At 47.2% G+C, this 23,108-nt stretch overlaps 8 protein-coding genes across 8 annotated transcripts; 3 read left to right on the top strand and 5 right to left on the bottom strand.

Moving 5' to 3' along the window:
* Positions 1-341: 341 nt before the first annotated feature.
* EV420DRAFT_1734286 (uncharacterized protein) lies at positions 342-1,272 on the top strand (the record flags this gene model as incomplete). Its single annotated transcript, XM_060479977.1, has 3 exons — positions 342-442; positions 508-594; positions 655-1,272. 3 exons carry the CDS (start codon positions 342-344, stop codon positions 1,073-1,075), a joined length of 609 nt encoding a protein of 202 aa, XP_060333854.1. The 3' UTR covers positions 1,076-1,272.
* EV420DRAFT_1734276 (DAHP synthetase) lies at positions 875-3,837 on the bottom strand. Its single transcript, XM_060479976.1, has 16 exons — positions 3,374-3,837; positions 3,274-3,308; positions 3,171-3,219; positions 3,024-3,122; positions 2,886-2,960; positions 2,739-2,827; positions 2,670-2,687; positions 2,578-2,622; positions 2,407-2,526; positions 2,219-2,353; positions 1,943-2,160; positions 1,825-1,886; positions 1,680-1,776; positions 1,418-1,635; positions 1,324-1,363; positions 875-1,272 (listed from the first exon to the last, which is right to left on the bottom strand). The coding sequence occupies exons 1-16, from the start codon at positions 3,407-3,409 to the stop codon at positions 1,160-1,162; spliced, it is 1,449 nt and encodes a 482-aa protein (XP_060333853.1). The 5' UTR covers positions 3,410-3,837; the 3' UTR covers positions 875-1,159.
* Positions 3,493-4,192, bottom strand: EV420DRAFT_1179415 (uncharacterized protein). The gene is made up of 2 exons (XM_060466216.1): positions 4,163-4,192; positions 3,493-4,103 (listed from the first exon to the last, which is right to left on the bottom strand). The coding sequence occupies exon 2, from the start codon at positions 3,897-3,899 to the stop codon at positions 3,576-3,578; it is 324 nt and encodes a 107-aa protein (XP_060333852.1). The 5' UTR covers positions 3,900-4,103; positions 4,163-4,192; the 3' UTR covers positions 3,493-3,575.
* EV420DRAFT_1639446 (uncharacterized protein) lies at positions 4,180-6,498 on the bottom strand (the record flags this gene model as incomplete). The annotated part of the gene is made up of 8 exons (XM_060476972.1): positions 4,180-4,322; positions 4,374-4,584; positions 5,425-5,496; positions 5,550-5,647; positions 5,710-5,749; positions 5,787-6,168; positions 6,229-6,329; positions 6,388-6,498. 8 exons carry the CDS (start codon positions 6,496-6,498, stop codon positions 4,180-4,182), a joined length of 1,158 nt encoding a protein of 385 aa, XP_060333851.1.
* A 609-nt stretch (positions 6,499-7,107) lies between these two features.
* Positions 7,108-7,618, bottom strand: EV420DRAFT_1476990 (uncharacterized protein; the record flags this gene model as incomplete). The annotated part of the gene is made up of 3 exons (XM_060469377.1): positions 7,108-7,151; positions 7,281-7,334; positions 7,390-7,618. The coding sequence occupies 3 exons, from the start codon at positions 7,616-7,618 to the stop codon at positions 7,108-7,110; spliced, it is 327 nt and encodes a 108-aa protein (XP_060333850.1).
* Positions 7,619-9,563: 1,945 nt separating this feature from the next.
* EV420DRAFT_1523738 (uncharacterized protein) lies at positions 9,564-10,854 on the bottom strand. Its single transcript, XM_060472312.1, has 4 exons — positions 10,762-10,854; positions 10,416-10,705; positions 10,201-10,371; positions 9,564-10,172 (listed from the first exon to the last, which is right to left on the bottom strand). Exons 1-4 carry the CDS (start codon positions 10,807-10,809, stop codon positions 9,629-9,631), a joined length of 1,053 nt encoding a protein of 350 aa, XP_060333849.1. The 5' UTR covers positions 10,810-10,854; the 3' UTR covers positions 9,564-9,628.
* A 4,519-nt stretch (positions 10,855-15,373) lies between these two features.
* EV420DRAFT_1523719 (cytochrome P450) lies at positions 15,374-17,792 on the top strand. Its single transcript, XM_060472311.1, has 14 exons — positions 15,374-15,615; positions 15,663-15,759; positions 15,811-15,947; positions 16,001-16,126; positions 16,179-16,428; positions 16,485-16,601; positions 16,649-16,751; positions 16,804-16,870; positions 16,926-16,945; positions 16,995-17,029; positions 17,083-17,129; positions 17,182-17,301; positions 17,357-17,386; positions 17,444-17,792. The coding sequence occupies exons 1-14, from the start codon at positions 15,476-15,478 to the stop codon at positions 17,622-17,624; spliced, it is 1,470 nt and encodes a 489-aa protein (XP_060333848.1). The 5' UTR covers positions 15,374-15,475; the 3' UTR covers positions 17,625-17,792.
* Positions 17,793-18,368: 576 nt separating this feature from the next.
* Positions 18,369-18,814, top strand: EV420DRAFT_1523716 (uncharacterized protein). Its single transcript, XM_060472310.1, has 3 exons — positions 18,369-18,420; positions 18,480-18,562; positions 18,635-18,814. The coding sequence occupies exons 1-3, from the start codon at positions 18,394-18,396 to the stop codon at positions 18,795-18,797; spliced, it is 273 nt and encodes a 90-aa protein (XP_060333847.1). The 5' UTR covers positions 18,369-18,393; the 3' UTR covers positions 18,798-18,814.
* Positions 18,815-23,108: the final 4,294 nt, after the last annotated feature.

Raw genomic sequence — 23,108 nt, 5'->3', positions numbered from 1 at the left:
AATGCAAATATTTTCATTCTAATTTGTCTGATATAAACTTTTTGTGGGGCAGTATACAGCATGGATGGAGTGGGGCATAACTGCATGGCTGCATATAATCCGCCATACGGGGTGCATGGATTTACGTAGGTACCTTATAGAGCCATGCGCATGTATAACCGTATGGCTCGCATGATTTGCATGATGCCATGCATGCCATACAGATGTTAACTTACTGATGGAAATGTTAGGCGGAACATGCTAAATAGATCTTAAAGAAATGTGGGCTCATATGTGGTGCTGTTGCTGCGAAATACAGCATCCATTACTCTGGGAATCATAGTAATCGATAAATCCAGAGGATGGCTGCTTCTTGCCTGCCAGCCCATCCTCTTCAATGGTCAACATACCCTCGTCGCTTTCTCATCTATCTTCAGGAGGAAGAAGACGATCCAAGCGAATTGTAAGTTTATCAAGCTCCTTCTTTCGAAAGAACTGTCCACCTTACGGATATGGCCTTGTTTTTAGCACTGACTATTGGTCTGCGTCACGCGTTTCACCATCTGTATCATTGTCTACAATTACAAAAACTCAGTCACACTCCGCAATAGAAACGTTCGTCTCCTTGGACTTGAGTCCCACTGTCTTCGCAGACTGATGGAGCGTTCAATGCAGCAGCAGCTCGTCCTCAGCTACAAGCGCTCGACGATCCAGGAATACCGGTGCCATCATCGGAGGTGTCCTGGGAAGTATCACCTTCATATCCGCTCTCTTTTTCGCCATCTTCTTCTGGCGTCGCTACAAGCAGCGGAAATTTTGGAAAAAGTCACAGATACCACATCAAGAGGAAGCCTCCAGCAGTTCTGTTCCAGTTCTCTCTCCTGAGACCCCAACGACGGATAGGTTTAATGCACCATCCATTTCACAGGATAGTCATGACGAAGCGGAGGTCCGTGGTGAAAGGGAGAGACTGGAGCAGTTAGAGTCAACGGTCGAATTGCTGCTAAACGAGTGGCGGCGGAACAATGCTTCGGAGATGCAGGATCCTCCACCTGATTATGACTCGTCAAACTTGAGCACCGATAGTAATAGCTAACAGAAAGGACAGCTTGACCGTGCACAGACGATATATTTCTCTTCTGAAAATGATAGTACATTATACCTGACATTTGCCAGTATTTCAAACCTTGGGCTCTCTCCCGCCCAGTTCAGAATAAAGAACGTCGTGGTCCGTTCCGGCCTGCCTTCCACGCCTTTCTTTCTTGAAATGGTTCGACAGAAGAAAAGCGACATCTTACAATTCCAATGAGTCTCTGTGCTAATAATAAAGATCGACAGACTCACCGAGACTCTGCTCAAAGTTCAATCGAGGATCACAAAACGACTAGAGCAAAAATAGAATTAAGTCGTGCTCAATTCCTAAACGGTAATCACCAACCTGGTATCTCAGACCGAGCTGCCCCTCGCTCAGTTCCATACTCCCACCAAGACACTCAGTAACGCTGAATCCTTCGTCGTTCAGTTCTCCGGTGAACTCGAGGCTGATACCGCCCAGCCGACTTCCACATGATGTATGGATCCTCAAACAGGATGTGATTTCCCCGATGATGGCGCTGAAATGGCGAGTCTTATAGCCTGTTGACTGATGTAAGGGTGCTGCGGTGAACAATGAGAAAACGCTGTCTCGGTTGGGAAGAAACGATACACGTACTTTCCGTGCATAGGATCGCAGATCCAGGCAACTGGATGTCCTGACCGCTTCACGGCTTCTATATGACCTGGTAGGTGAGCGTCAATCTATAACAAGTAAGAAGGTGGACATGAGGAGAATCGTAGATAGCCTACCTTATCCGCACCATAACGCGAAATCAAGGTTATCCTCCCGAGCTCTTTAGATGGATTGACAACTTCACAATTCCATTCAGCCATATAGTCAGGTGTATAGAGGAGGAACTGGTCCTACCATCTAACAGCTTTGCCAGTTCATCATCAGCCATCGATGGCCCAACTTTGATCCCAATCGGGTTACGAATACCGCGAAAATACTCAACATGGGCGCCATCAAGCTGTCTGGTACGATCTCCAATCCAAAGGAAATGAGCGGATGTGTTATAATGGCCGAAGCCTGACGGGGATGGCCTAGTCAGCGCTTCCTCATAGTCGAGCATCAAACCTTCGTGGCTGAACGTATCGCCGAAATTAGTACCGGCTCAGAATTGCACACCGATAATTGATTTACCTGGTGTAAAAGTCGACCTCGCCGACAGTTCCTCTCCCACCTCCTTGCTCGAACGGGGCCGTTCTCTCTGCGCCTATGGTCCGGCTGAAGTCGAGAGCATCGGAAAGTCCATCGACGATGGACTCGAATTCCTTCCTGGGGGGGAACGTCTCACCAACACAGTATAACAGTGCGGCGAAAGGATTTACCTGAGAGCAGGCGACCTAACATGTTTGAAGGACCAGTCCCTCGGGTGATGAAGTGAGGCGAATCCGGAGGTCAGTAATCCGCGAACGTGATTCAATGTTGCGGTGGAATGGAAATAAGCGCTAGGATCCAATTGAGTATTTTAGATTGGACTAATGAACGAAAGAATGCACCTCAGGAGACGCTGAGGGTCCGGAGTGCGATCGTTTGGATCAAGTCTGCTTGATGGTGAGGCGATGGTCACGTCATTCATACGACTACATACCCATTGACATTATCCCCTCTGGAGAAACTGAGTAAGAAAACCGAGAAGCTTATACTGCGCTGTTCTCACCTGAAGCTCGTGACTTTCTTCCCATTGATAGTCTCAGTTGGACTACTCCTGGGTTTGGCGTACTGCCCCGCGATGCGCCCGATTCGAACCTGTATCGATATCAGATACATATAGGCAGTCTGGAAACAGCTATTGGGTAAAACGTACGACAGGAAGACGCGCTCCCCAAATGAGGATCAAGGAAAACGAGAGGATCAGACCGATCTTGGCGGAGATGTTTTGCTTGAAAACCGGTACCATCATGAGCGCCCAAACCAATAGAATGGAACTAAGAACAAGGCTCACCTGGGTGCAGGCGTCAAAACTCTCCGCGCAATCACCAGCGTGCAAAAGGAAAGCCTCGTTCCGCTGTACGAGGCTGAGTTGGTATCGCAGACGTTCGATCTACAAGGAAATGAGACAAGAGTTTCGGTAGAAAAATTCGGTATGCACTTCGGCGGGGGTGACCAACGGAGGTAATTGCTCCAGCTTGGAAAGTACACTGTGAAACATCCCTCGTCAGAAGGTATGGTTTTACGCGTTGTGCAAGGCATACTTTGCCAGTTCATCAGGATTCGGGTACGTCACGTCCTGGTGGAAACAAAAGAGCGGTCAACAGGGGAACGGAAGCGGAAAAGAGTCTAGGATCGATGTACCTGAGCAATCGATTTTGTTTTCCAAGAGGACGGCATTCCATTCTGCAGACATTGACGAGGAAGAATGCTTTCCGAGTTAAATTCTGGTGAGAAATGTCGAAGGAAGGACGCTGCAGGAGACGAAAATGAAAGTTTGAATCTTGTACAGGTGGTGGAAGAAGAAAAAGAATGGTCGCGTCACATCAGCGCCTGGAGTGACGAGTCATATGTACATGCCGCGGTACTTGCCGCGTCTTAACCGGCCAATGAGAAATGCCCGAGACCAAAGGGTCGGTATGCAGCGCCTAGACCGCGAAGAAACCGATTTCTCAGAGTGAGGATCAGAATCAGAGGTGACAAGCACGTGGCCTTCTAGTCCTCTTTTTCCGTCCCCAGTTCTGCGAATCGGATTAATATTCCGATGAACATATCGGAAGAAAGATAACTCGTGAGTCACGGTCGTCACCATAGTGACGTCTGTGACGGCCATCGCAACCCAGCTCAGAGAAGCTGAGGACAGGAGTTTAAGAAACGTCAATTGCTTCATGGAAAATACAGATTCCTCCCTTATATGAAGAGGAAAAATACGTTAGCATAAGCGATGGGCAAAAATAGTAGCAGGCGCCAAGATAAGCGAGAAGAAGCGGGGTGACACACAGCAATTTTAGTAGGGAAGCGCTACGAGGGAAAAGAAAAGGCCTATAACACCGAAATGCAAGACGAGCAAGCGAAAAAGGATACTACAATGTTCCTGCACATAGCCGAGGTCAGACATCGATGAACGTTGGGAAAGGAAAACGAACGGCGTACAAAGTTCGTCCCATATATCACGCCGCAGCCTCTGACATTGTGACATCGCCTAGCATCGACATGTCGCCAGCGCCGTCTGCTCCTGGAAGGGCGCTCAGTGGCTCTTCAGCATGCGGAATCGCAGGCGCTGCCTCCGATACCGCACCTTCCTTCTTATCTTCTAGACAAGATCAACAATTAGCGCCGTTCACAACAGGGGAGCCCGTCCTACCTCCGCTTGTATTGCCGTTTCCATTCAAATCCATCTTCGCCGTTCCCTCCGTAACGCCATTCGTTGACTCGTTCTTGTTCGCGTTCAAGACTTGCTGCCATCGATCGACTAAGGCTTTTGCACGCTCGCGGAACTTGTATTGGCTGTCGTTGGGGATCTTTTCTTCAGCCAGAGCAGCGATGTGGCGCATGACTTTGCCGATTTTTGAGAACTGGGGGAGGAAAGGTTATCAGTAGGAGTTAAATGGGGGGGCGAAAAAGGTGGAAGACAGAAGATATAAATGTGGACAGAGGAAAGAGACGCCGGCAGAAACGAGGAAGAGCGAACGAAGGAACGAGATCGCCCGGAAAGAGACATCAAAAGGCCAACGGTCGTCAGTTCAAACACCAGTTTCCCTCGACAGCGAAGAGAAGACACGATGAAGACGAATGAAGGACAAAAGGGAGAGCCATGCGGAAGAAATGGGCTGACTGGGTGCGGGTGATACACCATGTAAGCAAAGGCTGGGGAGATATGAAAGTGAAAACAGGACACAATTTGAGAAAAATGAATGTAAAGAATGCGGAAATCATCCACAGATAGCGAAGTCAAAAGCATAGCATCATATGGGCTCCATCTCTGAAGGGCGAGGCAGAAATGGGTATGAAGGGCAAGATATCGCAGAACCTTGCAAAGTTAGGTAGCAAATAGTGCACCGGCCTGCCAAAATATGTCGCCCAGGGAGCGAAAGAAGAACGGTATAACCGTCTTCAATCCGTATAAGCAAGCTCTGGACATAAAAATGCAAACCAGGCAGCGTGAAGAAACAGAAAGCAGGTTCTGGCTTGAAAAATCACAAAAACGAAGGGAAAATGACGGAGAGGATGTTAGAGGACGAAACGAAGAGACTTGGGACGAGTAGACCCGTAGGAAATGCAGAAAGAGGAGGATATAGACTTCAGAAAAAGAATAGGCAAAGAAAAGCCAGAAAAGGGCCGCAAAAGGGACAGAATCAATGGTCCAACGTCCAGGCGGCCCTCGAAGAGGATAAGAGATGGCGGAAAGGGCTCACCGTAAGGTAGTGGATGGTGATAGACTGGTACGCCTCGACAGTATGGAATAGTTTGTCCATACCGGGCATATCCTAGCACAAAAACATCAATCGATAAGGAAACAGGTATCGTTTAGAGGACGCACCTCCTCCTTCGGGTCCCCCTTATTGCTCAAAAACGTTTTCTGCAACTTGTGTCGCCAGTCGCGAACCTTGACAGCCTCTGGATCCTTTGCCAGGTCGCCTGGACAGTAAATTTGGTCAATATACCAGGGTTAGTAGTCGAAACACAAGGAAACGACGCACCCTCTTCATGCTCGTCCTTGTCCTTCCTAGCTTTCTTCGCCTGGGGGCGGACTCGTGCCCTTCTTGCTGGTACCGACGTCTTCGTCAGCCTCGCCATCGTCCTCGCTCTCGACATTCTCCTTCTTCTTTCCACCCTTCTTGTTCTTCGCTGGTACTTTCTTCTTTGCGTCGCCTGTCGTACTCGTCTTGCGCTTCCTGGCTGAGGCACCACCATCACTGTCCCGTTTCCGCTTCCTCGGCTTTTCCTCACTCTCGCTGTCGAGCTGGTCGACCTCATCGACGACCTCTTCTGAAGCAGCAGCCTCCGCCTGTTCAGCTTTGCGCTTCTCCCAGTCGGAAGGGTCCAGCGCAACCTTGTAGCCCGTCAAGAGGTCACCCGACTTTTTGAACGGCTCGTTGATGTATGCCTCGATTTCGTGTTGCTGGAGCTTTGAGATGTCTTTGGGCGCAAGCCAGGAGCTGCACATCGTCGATTGTCAGCCCAAAACAGAAATTGGACAAGAACTGAAAGAGACGCACAAATCACCGGCAGGGAAAAATCGCACAAGGTAGAAGTTGGACTTTTTGCCTGCAGGTCGGTCATCGATGACTTGCTGCGGAGCATCGTTTGGGTCGACTACCTGATAATCCATTCCCGTTAGCACCAGACACGCCCTCGACATTGTTCAGCACACGTACCATCCCGGGCCACGGCGGGTAGCCGCGTACTTTTCCCAGTACAATATCGCGAAAATCATAGATATTCGCAGAGCCAGAGGTCTTGGGTACTTTCGCGGCCTTCTTGCTCATCGTTAGACGTGGTGCCGGGAGCGAAAAATGACGGAGGTGGAGGATCAGAATAAAGAAGGAAAGAATTGGCTGGACCCTTTCCGATACGGTTCACGTGATAGTTTTGCCACGAGGGTCCGTGCGCAACGTCAACGTCAGATGCCTCGTGGCTTTGGTTATCTGCTTCCGTAAACAAATCCCAAGATCTCCTCCAGCGTCCGTTTCAGCGACAAGGTTGTAACACGGCACAGACGTATATCATGCCACTCAGTAAAACGAGGGGAATGATATTCTGCCCTCCAATGATCCGGGAAATGTCGTTTTCGCGGCTGTAGCTGCAAGTAGTGGGCTCTCCAGCTGAGGATATTCGGTCAGAGGTGCAGACAATCGTGGCGGAAGAAGGTCAAGCATTTTCCGCGGTGCCTAGACCTGTATTTTCTTTTGTTGTTCAGCTCCGTGTTGCGACTGTTTGTCTGGCCGGTTATCCCAATTCAGTCTAATCGTCTGCCGCCAGTTAGATATTGCTTCGCATGCGAGTCCTCGGTCTTGTTTTCTTCTTACCCGCTGCTAGAAATCCATTACATCGTAATACACTATTTATTCTCCAGCACCTGTGATTTTGGTAGCAGATTAACCTCTCACGTATAAATCCGAACCCGCCTTCTTAAGCTCGACTAACGTATACATTCAGAAGCGTAACTGTTGCTATATCAGGAGGTCCAATATGATGACTACAGGCGACACAGCCTCCAATATTCGTTATCACGGTCTCTCTCCGGCTACAATAAATGTCAAATACTGACTTTGGCGTACTGGGGACAAATCTAGAAGTACCTTGTTACTCATATCCGAAACGTCTATCAACAGCGTTCAGTTGAATTACGTCTCTAAAGTGGTGCTGGGAGGACTTACGAGACTTGACACACTCCCAAGTACAAACAACGCCCAGCTCGCAGCCGTCGAAAACCATGCTGCAATATCCAAGTAGCACGTATTCCTTCGTGGGACGATAGATTTGTCCTAGAGTCCAAATATCGATGTGGGTTTCAAGAGGAAGGTTGCCACAGAACCGTCTGGGAGCACCGCCTCTTACGATGCGAACCTTCTGCTCCTCTGGCAAGTCATGTAGTACGTGGGCCATAGTAATTCTGCTGTTCAAGAAAAAAGGGTCCAGATTTTATGTGTGGGCTATTCTCGGCAAAAAATAAAATAAACAGGTAACAATTTGTGTTGAGCGGTTCCCCTCGTTTCATTTCGCATAAGACGGCGAATAGTCTCTCCGTGTCAACAAGCACGAGGATGGCCAACAGCAATCAAAAGCGACAATTCGAAGAACTAAAACCTAGGCTACGTTATTCTTGGAACTTAATAATAGCTGCTCAGATGTGGGAAAAGGAACCGCCACCGATGTGCAGATTCGTATGCACAAAGAGATTCACAAGTTGGACCGGAAGCCTGAAGGCATATCATGACAGAAGAATCATACAGATCGCAACCCGCACTAAACAGTACGGAAAGCTCAACGCTTCCCGATTTCCAAGTAATTCTAACCGCCACCAACCGACGACCAGTTGATTAGCACGTTCTAGACTTACAATAATAGAGGTTTCAGTGCCACATAGCCGGTAATCAATCGTTCGCAGGATTCTCAGCCCAGATCATGTTATAATCAGTCAGCTACGAATGCACTATGAAAAGAGGGGAAAGAACTCAATAGAATAGAATTCACTTACATCAGTCCAAGTGCTTATGGAGGTCTAGAACTCCGGTACAAATTTATCTATAGCAACTACCCAGTCGCCTGTGTAAAAACATCTTCCTTCCTGCCTGTGGCGATGAGGGGAAAATAAGCTCCTGTATCACCGGAATGCAAGACGGGAAATCATAATACCTATCCATCGATTACGACATGGTTTTCAGTACCGAGTGACTCTGAAAGGAAAGTATATCGGTTCATCTCCGTCTACTGTAGTGTTATGACCGGATGTTAAAATAACGCATAACATCCGGTCCTAATACTACTGCAAAAAAAAAAGGAAGATAGCACTTACTGGATGACGGGATAGACAAAACAGCAGAAAGCGTGTCCGTTCGGAAGACTACGTCCTAAATAAATCCTGTCAAAGGTTAGGCAACCACTGGTGTGAGTTTCGTGGAAGTTGGGACCAAGAACGGACACGTGCAATTACGGAACTTGTGGATCTGTTCTTATTAACTCTGATCCCTGTTCATCACCATCTGCTACCAGCATAGCGATACTGAATAATACTTCGCCCATTCTAACCGTCTTTATCACACTAACGTATACTATTCGACCCAGCTCCTTGCGATCCCCTTATTCTGCTGCCTGGATGACGAAAAGCGAAGGGGAGGCTCCTAGTTCGGGATGCCCATGCCCAGAGTATATTCTGTTGCTCTGTTTTGACAATACTTATCTGGCTCTCAGTTAATGCCAGTGACTCGGACGAGAAAAGACCTGATTATTCTCCTCTCTCAAGAACTGGTGGATCCCTATTTTAGACGATCTGAAGCACGACTTGCAAATTCGTTCCTGCATATTAGCTTGTCCGTCGAACATTTGTACGCAGAACAACGGGAGATATGTTTCTGAACAATTAACCTCAAGAGCGGAGGTGTTTGCAATTCTTTTCTCATCTTATCGGAATCCGCACTCCTTTGCGTCACGTCGCTTTGAGTTGGTACAATCTTTTGGAGTACTGAAGGAGATTGAATTACTCCTCTTTCCCCTCTACTTATGGAGCGACTTGGGCTCCCGCCGAGCACCGTCTAAGTATTCCTTCTATCATACGAAATTGGGTCGGAGCGTCTGTCCAAGTACAATCGATCTGTGCACATTCCTTCGCAACCCATCAAAGCTCGGTAAATAGGACAGGGGGTGAGTCTTATTCCTTCATTCTACGTACAGCTAAATTGAATGAAATATTTGCCGGCAAGACCGAAGCCATCGGTTTGCAGAAGGTCAGAGGTGTGTAGTTGGTGACCCTCTTTCTTCAATCTAATGATCACGCTAACGATTCACCAAAGATGCGTTTCAATGGTAACCTCGTAGAATAGATAGAAATGTTCAAGGGAGTTTGCATTCGAATTTCATTCATTATAGAGTCTCGTCCTCAGTCAGTACGTTTCGTGCTCATGACAATGGCAATCTTCCAATCTGCGAAAATCGGCAAAGAATACATGAAAGGCAAGCAAATTCGCTCACCCAGATATGAAAGCTCACGAGCGAGCTCGGTTTCGCAATATCTACGCTGCGTAACGTAGTTCGATGTTTCCGTACAACCCCCTTCGCCCTCAGATCATCCTCTCCATCCTTGATACGCAAAAACAAATTCTGTAGTCCGATATACGAGCAGAGATAATCAAACACAGAATCATCGGCTTCCCACGTTGTCAAGGCGAACCTATCCTTGATGAACACCCCCTGTCGCCTCAATTCCATCCAGAATTCGGGCGGCACAGAGTCCAAGTTGAGTGAGAGCGACTGGAGGCGACGGAGGATGGGGACGAGGAAGTATACCTCGAGGAGGCCTAGGGAGATGTTTCCGGAAAGCGAAAGACTAGTGAGACAGGTGGACCGAAAACGGTGGAATACAACGTAGACCATGGGGGTAAATGGGTTGGGACGGTCGTCAGGATGTTTGGAGTAGTGGATGTTTAGCGTGGTGAGGTGGGTGCTCAGGCCGACCGAGAGTACTGGCGTACTCGAGACTGCCGGTGCCCGAATAGCTGAGGCTTGTAAGATGGGGGAGGTGTAAGCCGGAGATTGACATAGGCTGGTTCCCATCCCAGTTCGTGATGGAAAAAGCAGTTATGTGGTTGAGGGAGGACCACAAGCTGGCATTGGTTACGATACGCTTATCCGAGGCAGAGCAGCTAAAGACCGTTAGAAAAGTCAATATGAGCGGATCGTTACTCACGAGATACTTTTCAGCGATGTCATATATGGTATCGCAGCTACCAGAAGCTTTTCGCAGTCTTTCTCCTTACGCAACCCAAGCATACTCTTTCCCTGGAACGTCAGAGAGACTAGGTGCAAGTGCAGAACGTATTTTGCAAATCCTTTTTCTGAGGACAGATACTTCAGGAATTTGAAGGGCCGTTTCTTGTTTCGCGTGTCGACGAAGAGGTTCTCAAATACGAAGGGCGTTGCGATCGATCTGAGGGCCTTACATGTTGATCTTAGGGCTTTTCGCGTGGGGATACTAGCCTGCCAGTAATATACACATCAAATATGGGAAACTGGTTCATGAAAAGAAACTGTACCTCGATGACGAAAAGTTCGAGCAATTCAGCGGGGAAGGATATCGCCATCTAGGGGAAAGGGAAGGGAAGATTCTCCGTTTTTGCCCGGATCGTCGTGTTCCCAATTCCAATTCGAAGATCAGTTCTAGCCATTTCCCACGGTTTACTTACCCTGAGGATACCATCGCGACTCGCGCTAGCGGGACGTGTCATATAACCAGGTAATCACTTGTACGGTTGTAAGTATCCTATGGGTAATATAAGACGGTCAATCCAAGTGTTGCAGTTCTCGGTTCTTGCCTATTATTGAATTAAAAGGATCCGGTTAGTTGGGCACGTACTACGTAGGGTGACATTGCGTGACGTTGACCGGTGGACGAATATGTTGAAGAAGGAACCCGTATTTTCTTCTTAGCTATTCAATTTCTATCATCATTCTGCCTTCCGAACGCAGCGTCGCCCGATACAAACCTCCAAAGTAGTACCAGATGTTAGTGCTCTTTGTAACATCGAATTCGTTACCACAATTATGCCCGGGACGTCATTTGTAGAGGAAATATAAGACAGAACGAAGTGTCACAATGCAATTGACCGCTTCACAATTTCGAGTCCGTTGGTATTCTTCCAGGCGTAGCGTAGACTGTGATTAAACATTCTATAATAGCGCGAGCTGCATAGAAAAATGATACAGCTTGCTATACGATGAGATGCGGCTCCGAAATACGATACTGAACCAGAATTACCAATACCGTGAATGAGAACCAAAAAAGCAGCATAACGTGCCTATCGTTCGCGTGATCAAAGTTTCTTCGAGCTGAATCTAGTAACCTGATCATTAGCAAAACATCCATCAAAGAATATCCTACCATTAAAACAGTAGCAGAAGCGTATTATACTGTGCAAAAATGTTGCTTCCGCATATCTTGTCGATGTAGTAATCGTTACATAGTAGCACATAAATCTATAAAATCGGGAGAATTACTTAGTACTCGAATATGTAGCAGTAGCGAACGTCTCCCATCTGACGAAAGATCGTCGAAACACGCTGCAGTGGAGGGCTGATCCTGGGGGAAGAACGAGGCCCGTAACTAGGAATTAATGTTGGCAGAATTCGTCAAGTCTTGAATGGCAACTGGTATGCATTCGAAAGTTCGAGGAGACATACATTGGCTCCTCTAGCACTAGAAAGGATTAAAAGTGGGATATCTTTAGAAATAAAGTCATGATGGGGACAAGCAAAGCTGAAGATTGCGGAAACGAGTGCGATTACCACGGAGCCTTTCATACTGTCCAAGGTTGACGCGGACGCCGTAGCTTCCACTCCAGGCGACATAGCCATCGTCTGCAGCGGTGCATTTAAACCTGTCTCGGAGCTGGTGGTGTGAGTTATTAGGGTACGTGCACAACGAAGGCGCACCAATCTAACCTTTATAAAGAGTAAATCCCATAGAAGAGCATTACCTTGCCGTGCTATAAACAGCCTGAGACACGGATCTGGCGATACCCAGGGGAAGGTTCAAAATAACGGGTTTCGTTCCAACGAGGAGTAAGAGCATCGAACGCCTCCTGCAATGTTGGGTGAGACGGAAAGCACGGGAATGGCCGTCATGGATCTACCTAGCACTAGGACAACGAGTGGCATGATTTGTACGACCAGGAATTATCATACCACTCTGTCCTGAACACATGTGGACCCAAAATCGGGATTACTATTGCCAGCGGAAAACAACACGATACGCTCCGTAGATGAGGGAGTTGGAAATTGGACTTGTCGTCACATCCTTGTCCGTGCATGTACCTAACGAGGAATATCAGTAAATTCTTCCAGCTGGAAGAAGGGAAAACTGACGAGAAGTAGAGCTCTGCGCTGGGCCTTCCAATGCTGTTAATCAACCCACAAAAGCCTTGGCTATCGATTCCCAGTTTTCCGAAGCAATATTAGGTCTACGCGTCGTTGCATGTTCACTCCTGCTTGAAGCGTAACAATTAGCATTGGAGTAGCACCAAAAGAGTACCAACATACCCTACAGACGAGAAAGGGGCATGAAGTAGCACAGAAAAGGGCAAAGTAGACGGCTCGAGAATCGGCATTTAATCAACGTCAGAAGTGAGCTTAGCCAGATAGGCTACCTCTCACGAGCGTGAACGATATTAGCTCAAAAACATCTGTCCCTGTCCTCCGAACAGCTTGGCCTTAAAATGAAGGCAGTTAGCGATGAGGTCATAGAGCCGACGACGTTTGTCGTGACGACACCCTGATGAACAACGCTCGTGGATCCGCATTCAAGACGATGTTCCACGTAACTTTCAGAGCTCTTCACGCTTTACGCATCATGGTATAACGGTGTTGGAGTTGATGGAGGTGGTCGGTGCGGAGTGGCGAGAGAGAAAGAGTCCCAAATTGAAATTCCCGGGATCGGCAATCAAACTCTTACTCTGGCCCTAAATAACAACGCCGGCTCATATCGAAGAAGGAAGGGGAGCTGATCTACCTTGCGAGTTGAGGAACATTGTGCAAGGGTTGCTGTCCTTGCCATAATGGAACCAATGATAAAGATCGGGAGAATCCCATACACAATAGCGGTAGATATCTGAAGGAGCGTTAGACGAATAAAATGGAAGCGAAAGTGGTACTTCACTTTTCAATGAAGAGTGTCAGCCCATTTGAGGACAATATCAGGCAAGAATGGAAATTTACATTGGAACGATGCCAATGAGGAAGCCGAGGGTGCGTCAATACGCCGGTGCATGGGACGGGAGTCGGGTACCGTCAGGAAGGATGATCAGCGTCTAATCAAACTTCAGCTTTTATAATAAGAAAATTTGAGAGATATACACTCACTCGTCAGGACGGCATGAAGTCATAGCACTCGTGAATCCACAAGAATTGGCCCTTAATGACCTCGACGACTCACGTAACTTGCCAGGTTGTCTAAGCGACAATTGGAGGACGTATGATAGGACGATAGGACGTTCACGACTGACAATCCGAGAATGCTCTGGGGGAGTAGGGCATATATCTGGTCAGGTCGGGTTTTGGTGACGAGGGGCCTCGGCGGGTGGGTGGTCATTCGCCGGCGCGTTGTGGATGAGGATTGGGGGTTGGACTTGTCGTCGCTCAGTTATCCTTGCAATCATGGCCCCAAGATTAAGGAATGAGAGTTCGAATGACGTGGATTGGGGCCCTGAGGGTTTTGCACTGGGTGTGTAACGTTGAGATGGTCAAATGAGCCTGCTGGCGAACCTTGTGTGTATCAGATGCGGCCTTGAGATTGGACTTGCGTCGACCTCGGTCACTGAACTTGAGCGCTATCCTGATAAAACGCCGAAACGGCGAATAACCTGACCTGATGGGACGACGGGATGGGGCACGCCCTGTACGCGTTTCCGAAAGGGTCAAGGTGCGGTGGACCAGATGGGCGTCGGGCGGGATTAAGAGCAATGCTGAAGCTGTTCAAAAATCACTATATGATCAACTTCAGCAACAGGTTTAGCTAGATAGGTAAAACCTTGAACTCACCAGAGTAAACGAATATTTGCCCAGGCTTCCAGTCCTTGCAACACTCGTAAGAAGATGTAGCACTGACGCAGATCATCTGAATAAAGAAATCTCAACAAGAACGTAGTAGATGTAACTGAACATGTTGATGTGAGAGAGACAAGGTCGAAGTTTGAAATTACAGATGTCGGCCATCAACAAGTCCGGTCCGGCCCTAAATAGCGCCTGCTCAGGGCGTAGAACCGAGAGGAATGCCATTATTGCTTAGGGACCATCGCCCGGACTTGAGTCGTTAGAAGACTTTTGACGAAAGATATGTGTATGCGAGATAGACCGTGAATTGGGAATGCAATGAATGCAGGGAGCAAATCGGGTCTCTTCGGCAAAGGCTTGCATGTGTCTTCAAGTCTGAATGGAGTTTGGTGAGAGGCGAGGTCATGAGTAGAACGACTCGCTGTGGAGCCAGTTCCTGTTGTGGGTAGATCGTGGTAACCAGGAAACGCCACCACCAGAATACTTGTCCCACCGGTCTTCTGTGGGTATAAGTGCGGGATGACGGAAGTGTAATTTATTGGTATCTATGTTTATGTTTCTGCATTCGCTGGATGGCGCGGGCGTGGTCTTGGATCACTACGAGATCATTGCATACCAGCGTAACCATGTACAGGAGACGCGTTTTTACTATACCAATTCAATAAAGTTTTGACATGATGAAGGGATGCCAGGTGCCAGGTGCGCAGGAGTCAAACATATACGATTTTGTGAGGAAAAAGTCAGTCTGATGAGTTTTCTTCTTTCAATAATCGCGACGGCTAGAAGAGGTACGAGAATTAAACGAAGGGACAGTAAAGAGCCCAACCCGCCTTGTTTGATGGTTCCTACATTCCGCTCTTTACCTTGATGGGATGATGGGATTTTTTTCTCGTCGAGCGCCTGTTCTTCGACATGGACGACGGGAAATCTTCATCCACCATCGGAAGGCACAACTTTAAGGCGGATGGTTCTCACAGGCATGTAAATAGGCGTCTTATTTAAGTTCTCTGTGCGATGAGAAGCATTTCAATAAGTGCACCCACAGTTCAAACCCGCACCAGCACCGCAATGTGACTAATGATTCTGGCTTCGCGATTCACGTTCAGCCATCGTGACTGCATCGTGGGATCTGATGCCTACCTGGGTGCCTATATTGGTTAAAGCATTAACTGTGTCTGGGACATCCCTCTTTTCGTTCCTACGATGACCTGGTTGCTCGGTTTGCTTGCTTGTGTCCTTGCAGCTTCTCTTGCTGTATTCATACGCTCGTATTATCAGTCAAAGTTGCTACCACCAGGTCCGCCTGGTCATTGGCTATTCGGGAATGAGATCCCCACTAAGCGGTGCGTCGTTAATAGCCTTGTTTTCTGCCATCAGTTTATTTGCGAAGGGCTTTTTTGAAGTACGAAGAATGGACAAAGGAGTACGGCCCGGTTTATTCGCTGACTCAGTTTGGAAAGGTGTACATCGTTGTTGGTCGATACGATGTGTGTTCGTAATTTATGCCGAAAAACTATGAGACTGATGTTTGAATGTAGGCGGCTGTGGAAATAATGGAGAAGGGCAGTCTCCAGACGTCGGACAGACCAAGGGCTATTGCCGCCTCTGAGACGTTCTCGGGAGGACTGAGGTCTATCCTGCTGAATGATACACCGAGGTGGAGAACTTTGAATAGGTTGGTGATCTACCATGGTGAACACAAAACGGAGTTTGATGTAACGTTTGTAGGGCTTTTCATGCACACTTAAAGACCAATAAGGCAGCGGCGTATGAACCTATGCAACTCCGTCACGCGAAGAAACTGATTCTTAATATCCTTGACGATCCGAAGAGGTTTACAGAGTACACAAAGATGTACGGACTTCTTTCGTTCCTTAGTATACATCGAGCTCATCCACTTAACCAGATATGCAGCATCTGTGATTCTTACCCTTACCTACGGGAAAATGACACCTACAACATTCGATGATCCTGATGTTCAACAAATGATTCGAGAGGGACACCGGCTTCGAATGACAAATCGCCCAGGAGCCTACCTCGTGGATACGTTTCCCATTCTTCGATGGATTCCTGGGTATCTTTCCGAGCTTAAGAGGTGGCATCAAGAATCGCTTGCCTTGTGTCGTCGGTGTTTAGGGTATGTTCAGATAAGGATGGTCGGTGCATTGAACACTGTTTTTTTTTATTGGAAGATACTTATGTGCCTGTCCAGGATGCTGGGGAAGAAGTACCAGCTTGTTTTGGGAAGGATCTCTTGGGTAATGAGAAGATGTCATTTGACCAATCTGCGTATCTTGCCGGTTCGATGTTTGCGGCAGGATCGAATACAGTTTGTTTTCTTTTTGCCTGTTTTCTGGTGACCGCTGAAATCTCTAGACCGCGTCTGCAATAACCTTCATTATCATGGCGGCTGCATGTTTTCCTTATGCTGCTAAAGTTGTACAGAGAGAAATCGATGAGGTGATTCCTCGCGATCGATGTTAGTAATTCGGCCTCTTCAGGTACATTCTTACTGAATACGGAATGGGTAGGTCCGACGTTTGAGGATAGGGAGCACCTCCCGCAAGTTATGGCGTTTGTTTTCGAATGTTTTAGGTGGTGAGTATGTTTTTCTCGAAAGTGATATGCGTCCACTTATAGAATCTTCGAAAAGGCGACCGTTGTTCCCTATTGGTTGGTATTCCATGGCTTATCTGCCGATGACGAGCTGCACATATATTAGGAATTGCACATGCCGCTTCTCAGGATTTCATCTGGGTTAGTGTTCTTTTCGTTCCATGGCTTCGTCTCATAAGCATGCTTTAAAACAGCAATGCTATGTGATTCCCAAAGGAGCTACTATTATCGCATCGCCTTGGTATGTCTGTATTCCTGTAACTTTGAACACCCCTCGTTCAAAATGATTATAGGTCCATATTCCATACTTCTGATGTCTTTCCGAACCCCGAAGTGTTTGATCCTCAAAGGTGGATCCTTGACGGTAAATTGAGGAGCGACATCAGGCAATTCGTTTTTGGATTTGGTCGGAGGCAAGATTTCTTGTACGTCTAAGGCTTTATGAATTGCTGACGTGGATGTCTGCAGAGCTTGTCCGGGATCACGCGTCGCGAATAGGTGAACGTCCTTTATTTCTATTTTCTTCTGGGTGTTTATTTTATTGTTGGTGAAAAGGTCGCTGTTCATTAATACGGCACTTCTTTTATGGGCTTTTAATATTGTTGCGACTGAGAAGATCGACTCGATGGCGTTTGCTGATGGAATTGGAATGCATCCTGGAAGTTTTGGGGTATGCTTTGATCTGCGGTTGGGGAAAGAGAAAGAGGCTTGGGTTAGGTCGTTGATGGTCGACTGAATGACGGGAAATCAGGGATGGAAATATGGAACCGTAGCTTTAGGATAAGGCAAATGATGATATCAAAGACGGAGTTCAGCGGGATTTTCTAGATTCCAGGAATACAAACCCCTCACGTCGAGTAAACTGAAATGCCAAAACTGACCCCCAGCCTCGTCGTTCACTGAGAAACCAAGCTGTGCGAAGTGGGAGACTCAAGAGACTTATCGACCATAAACTCATGTATAGTTCCCACGGAACATGTACTGAAGGCAGACTGGAGCACAACGCACGTCTTATCAGGCATTTAGCTGAGTAAGGCCGGTACTAATTATATTCAATGCAGTTTTCATGCATTCCAGTGCCGTAATCTGTTAGATGTTTCTTCCGTATCTATTGAAGTTCAGCCAGCGTGACCATGTCATGCGGGTTTCAGTTGGCCATATTTGTCGAAGCATCTCGAAGCATTGTCCACGGTGTCTACCTTATTTCTCTTTCGGTTACCACGATATCCTAGCTGTTTGATTTGTTTGTTTACATCCTTGCTACTTTTTTTGCTGTATTCATACACTCCTATTATCGGTCAAAGTTACTACTACCAGGTCCGCCTGGTCATTGGCTATTCGGGAATAAGATTCCGACTAAGCGGTGGGTCGTTCGTAGCCATGTTTTCTGCCATCAGTTTATTTGCGAAGGGCCTTTTTGAAGTACGAAGAATGGACAAAGGAGTGGTCCGGTTTATTCGCTAACTCGTTTTGGAAAGGTGTACATTGTTGTTGGTCGATATGATATGGGCTCGTCGTCTGTTCTCCATACTGTGAGGCCGACATTCGATTGTAGGCCACTATTGAAATAATCGAGAAGGGTGGATCACAGACATCGGACAGACCAAGGTCTATTGCCGGGTCTGAGACGTTTTCCGGAGGTCTAAGGTCAATTATGCTGAAGGATACGCCGAGGTGAAGAATTCTGTATAAGCTAGTTATCCATCTTGACGAGCACAAAGTTTGCACTAACGTATTATTCATTAGGGCTTTCCATTCACACTTGAAGACCGACAAGGCAGCACCCTACGAGCCCCTACAGCTACATCATTCAAAGAAACTGATTGTCAATAACCTTGATATTCCGATGGGACTTACAATGCACGCAAATACGTATGCACTTATGTCAACTCCCCTGAAACTATATTAAAGCATGCTAAATTCTTAAGTCATTTATGCTAAGGATCTCTTCCTTGAGCGACTATTGTAGACACAGATGGATTCTGTAACGATTCCATCGTATGTGAATTGGCTTTAGAGGGACATCCCCAGATAACTTCTCACCCAAAATCGACTCCAAAGTTCATTGAAAAAAGACAAGGATAGGAGGATATCCTCTCTTCTAGATCAACATAAAACAGAGGACTGTCTTCCATCTGCGCATGATCTAGTACTACCTATACAGTAGGTGTTCAATTAGTCGAAGGATCATGTGAAGGTGATTTACCGGTGGCCATCAGTGAAGTGTGTGGTTGGGGTGATGGGGCTGTTCAAAATCAGAGTTGGAGATGGACCAGCTTTCTTCGAACGGATTGGTCCCAACGTACTTATACTGCTTTTCACTGGGACCAGTTTTTGTTATTTCTTCATTTTATATTGACGTCATGCGTCACCAGGCAATCAAATTGAGTACCTGTTAGATATCCATATTTGCACCGAGACCCGACTTCCTTCTAAATGAATCTAGAGGAAGTATTTCCACAGTGAACCTTCGTAAAAAGAAATGTCAAAGAGAAACGAGGTGGCTCTCACAACCTGAAGAAAAAAATATGCTCTCTCCTCCCATCGCAGTCGTTGATAATGGATGAGTTCTAACCGCTATTCCGTTTGAAGGGGAAATCATGGAAAATCAATGACAAGCATAGTGTCAATGCTCCCGACTGACCTAGGTCCTGCACGCAAGCCTAGGAGAATGCATCTTGGGATGTGAAAGCCTTCGGTAGACGTTTAGCGAAGTAACGGATACGCATAGCAGACCCTTTCAAGAATGGCCTCAATGATGCATGGGGGTACAATTCGTCTTCCGACGACCGAAACTACGCAAGGAGTGAATTGCCTAAGAAATGGTGATATGTATCAGCGTCTCTGTCTTCACAAAATGACTCGGAAGCTAATATGACCAAATTTCGATAATAGGCTTTCAAACAATGGGACCTGGCAAAAATATTTGTGCATCATACCTCACGCAGTACCATCCCTCGGACTCGAACAAAGTATCTAGATCCAAGCATCCAGCTGATCTACAATGGTGTATTAATTAATGAATCAGTATCTCTGAAACGCTGTAGGCAACATCCTCTAGAATGAAAACTGATAAAAGCGTATATTAATGCAACATATATAAGCTGACACACGGAATCGAACCATGCTCAACTTCCCATTGCGCACTTGACCTACTTTGGCATGCAGAGCTCAGACATCAGAGTTAAGCATACCATCGGATAGCGCATGCATTATCAACGTGAGGCAAGAGTGCGTTTCCTTATTTACTAACCAATTCTATATCCCATAAAAGGTTTAAGGCGCAGCTGCCAGGATGAAGGAGAAAAATATACTTCATTTCGAAAATAATCCGAGTGGACTCGAACCACAGCATTACTAGATGGTTTCCCGATCATCTATAATGCCTCGTCATAGTAGGAACCATTCTCTTTCGAACGAAACTTCGCTCAGGAAGGTGTAAAGAGTTCAAAAAATGCGTTTTTTTTACAATGATGCGGACATACGGAATCGAACCCTGACGTGTATTATTACACCTTGAACCGTGCCACCGTGAGAAAATGGGGAGGGACGAATGAGAGAAGAGCGCACGCACCTTCTACGTCCTCATGACAGAACCTATCCCAAATATGTTCGACGCTGATTTTGTTACGTCGTTTCATCTCAATTCGCTGTACACCGATAAATACAGGTAAAACCGGATCCTTTCTAGTCCTGATTTGTGGCTCACTGGTCGTCACCCCGAAGGACGAACGGAAACCCAAAAGACAACAACACCTCTGTCTGATTACCATTGAACGGAGTCGAACCGTTCTGTAGATGTGGGAATTTTATAGCTAGTCTAGTATGGCGTTAGTGCGTGCCAGGACGCGGATGGGCAGGACTCATGTTTGGGAAGGCTGAATTTATGAATTATGAGAAAGGGTACAGTGAACGGTTCTACGATTAAAAGCCTCGCAGGTATAGGTATAAGTACAATAAATGAACCCCAAGTCGTAGCAAGTCAAGTATAGATAGAAGATAGTCGCCCTCGTGTTGCCCGCCGACTGGAACCGTGTTCGACGCTAACTGATGATGTTGATGATGCCGGTACCTACCAGCGACGTGTTGCCGGAAGCCAAGCCGTCGAAGCTCTATGTCTGAATATCCACCGCAGGAAGGGTAGGTGCATGATGCAAGCTTGAATTGAAGCCTTCGTGGTTATTAGCGGAAGCTTTTGGACGACGGAGTCCTAGGATACATACTTCGATGTCACAGTTAGATTTACGTGAAGAAGGAGGGACCCGGTGACGCACTCAAACTCGATATTCCCGTTGGAGCCGTGGTACCATTTCTGATCGCTGAACCACAGCATGGATGTCGCTCCATTATCATGTCTTCATCTAGTGAGATAGTGAGAAAAGGATCAGACGGTAGAGAAGAAAGTCACACCATGGAGCGTTCAAAAACTTCGTATTCCATCCATTTACTCCCTCTCGGACGATTTCCTGCATGAAGTGGCGAAAGATCTCATCTACGCATTTGAGGCCTTCTCTTCCTATCGCTTTCTCAAAGTCGCAATGTTTTCTGCTGTGATTGTATTTCTTCGTCATTGGATGTATTCTGCGAGCGAAGGCGGTAAGTAAAGCTCGGATAGCAAAAAACCGATATGCTTACCTGTCGGCTTTCTGACTCTACGTCCGCCGATTGGCATCCTTCATAAAACGCTCTCTTGTCGATCGTTGCACGCCCTCCCGTATCCGTTGCAGTGTATTCGTAGGCGGCCATAACATTAAACTCTCAATTAGACGCCCATTCGTCCTCTTGCGTCCATCCTGCTCTGCTGCATGTAGTCCTTCAGTCTAGAATCATGCGGGAAACAGAATTTGGCCCGGCGATCCGGAAACGTCGTCACTAGATAACGACTTTGAGAACTGTAAGTGAAGTGCTTTCGAGCGTGGAATAGTGGCTATACGTCTCGTGTTAGAAATGGTCCTATAATCATGATAAGCTACGCACCTGACGAGTTCTTTGTTGGTAAAGCTGATGCCGCCAGACCGTATAGTGATGCGGTGGAACGGCAGGTGATGGTATCGTCCTGCCAATATCTAGGAGTCCGTTCCTGCACAGAAGGAGACAAAATTGAAGCACAGTCGGAGGCAGCGCTATACGTGGTCTACGCGGCATCACCGGCTCGCAGTTGAGGTATACATTAGTGGATAATCGGCAGTTTGACGGGCGTTTCTCGGCTTCTCGAGTTCGCACAAGCAAACAGCAAGGAGGAATAGAACCTAAAATTTATTCTGTGAGCAGAGAATGATCACCTTGAAGGAATATCGCAAGGAACAAAGGACGCATCTAGCGGCCATGACCTCTCGTTAGAAGCAAAGGGTCAGGAAATCGGACCATGATGCCAAATGCTTATAAACGGCAAGCGCCTACCCTTCACGCAAAGGAAGAAAGAAATTTGAAACTCCGCATTCGTCGTTCCCACGAAGACGCGTCGCGGGCCCGTGCGCTCAGTGTCCGGGGTACAGCCGCCGTAATTGCGGGTTCCAACCTGGGGCTTCCTTTCTTCCTTTCCTACCTTTACCGCGCTCCCGCCTCAAGGGTCCATCTCGCGTACTTGCTGCACTTCTCCTGTTCTCATATATCTTCTGGCTATGATTTGCCATGGACTCAGATGCGACGTGTAATATTCCAAGTGCCTCGTAATGGTAATGATGCCAGCGGGGATGGCTGAGAACTACAGGCGAGTTCGAGAAAAATAAGCATCTCAGGCCATCTACTGATGTAACTCTTGTACTGTAGCTGCAAGTATGTCGTTGTCGTTGTCTACGACCCCATACGATGAAAGTCATTGTGCTTGTCGGCGACGTCTAATGCCTTGGCGCCAGGATGAGATGGAATTTCCAGGAAGTGTTGAGGATGGTACCGGTGAGCCCTTGTCGTTCTGGAGGCTTTTGGATCTTCTTCATGCTTTGCACCTGCAGATGTTTCTTACTCCAATTCGATTGCCGGGATGGGCCACGCCACGGCATTTCGCCGATTCTCGATGAGACTATTTGGCACACATCGTCTTTCAGTACTCTTACTTGAATACCCACGGACGTCTCCCTCACTTGCCTTCGGTTGACGCACAGCATCTCACGGCCTGTTTTCTTTTTCCAGGAACTTATCTCTTCTGAGTCAGTTCCTTCATTCTGTTGATACGGCCCCAGATCTCACACCGTCGATGTAGAAAAGACACGAGCGGACCCAT

The sequence above is a fragment of the Desarmillaria tabescens genome (assembly GCF_030435595.1).
Source record: "Desarmillaria tabescens strain CCBAS 213 chromosome Unknown EV420scaffold_9, whole genome shotgun sequence".
Classification (NCBI taxonomy): Eukaryota; Fungi; Basidiomycota; class Agaricomycetes; order Agaricales; family Physalacriaceae; genus Desarmillaria; species Desarmillaria tabescens.
Note: the sequence above shows the minus strand (reverse complement) of the source record. Positions and strands in the feature narration are given on the sequence as shown.

Excerpts from the sequence above, each read along its gene's own strand:
- EV420DRAFT_1523716 (XM_060472310.1), top strand. The coding sequence starts at position 18,394 with ATGGGCTCGTCGTCTGTTCTCCATACT. Across the intron at positions 18,421-18,479 it reads CGTCGTCTGTTCTCCATACT|ACATCGGACAGACCAAGGTC; the intron begins GTGAGGCCGACA and ends GGTGGATCACAG. Across the intron at positions 18,563-18,634 it reads ATGCTGAAGGATACGCCGAG|GGCTTTCCATTCACACTTGA; the intron begins GTGAAGAATTCT and ends ATTATTCATTAG.
- EV420DRAFT_1734276 (XM_060479976.1), bottom strand. The coding sequence starts at position 3,409 with ATGCCGTCCTCTTGGAAAACAAAATCGATTGCTCAG. Across the intron at positions 1,887-1,942 it reads ACTGGCAAAGCTGTTAGATG|TTGTCAATCCATCTAAAGAG; the intron begins GTAGGACCAGTT and ends GGAATTGTGAAG. Across the intron at positions 1,636-1,679 it reads GCACGGAAAGTACGTGTATC|CACCCTTACATCAGTCAACA; the intron begins GTTTCTTCCCAA and ends TGTTCACCGCAG.
- EV420DRAFT_1179415 (XM_060466216.1), bottom strand. The coding sequence starts at position 3,899 with ATGAAGCAATTGACGTTTCTTAAACTCCTGTCCTCAGCTTCTCTGAGC.
- EV420DRAFT_1523719 (XM_060472311.1), top strand. The coding sequence starts at position 15,476 with ATGACCTGGTTGCTCGGTTTGCTTGCTTGTGTCCTTGCAGCTTCTCTT. Across the intron at positions 15,948-16,000 it reads AGGTGGAGAACTTTGAATAG|GGCTTTTCATGCACACTTAA; the intron begins GTTGGTGATCTA and ends TAACGTTTGTAG. Across the intron at positions 16,871-16,925 it reads GTTTTCGAATGTTTTAGGTG|GCGACCGTTGTTCCCTATTG; the intron begins GTGAGTATGTTT and ends ATCTTCGAAAAG.
- EV420DRAFT_1523738 (XM_060472312.1), bottom strand. The coding sequence starts at position 10,809 with ATGGCGATATCCTTCCCCGCTGAATTGCTCGAACTTTTCGTCATCGAG. Across the intron at positions 10,372-10,415 it reads ACATCGCTGAAAAGTATCTC|CTGCTCTGCCTCGGATAAGC; the intron begins GTGAGTAACGAT and ends AACGGTCTTTAG. Across the intron at positions 10,173-10,200 it reads TCGGGCACCGGCAGTCTCGA|CACCCACCTCACCACGCTAA; the intron begins GTACGCCAGTAC and ends GGTCGGCCTGAG.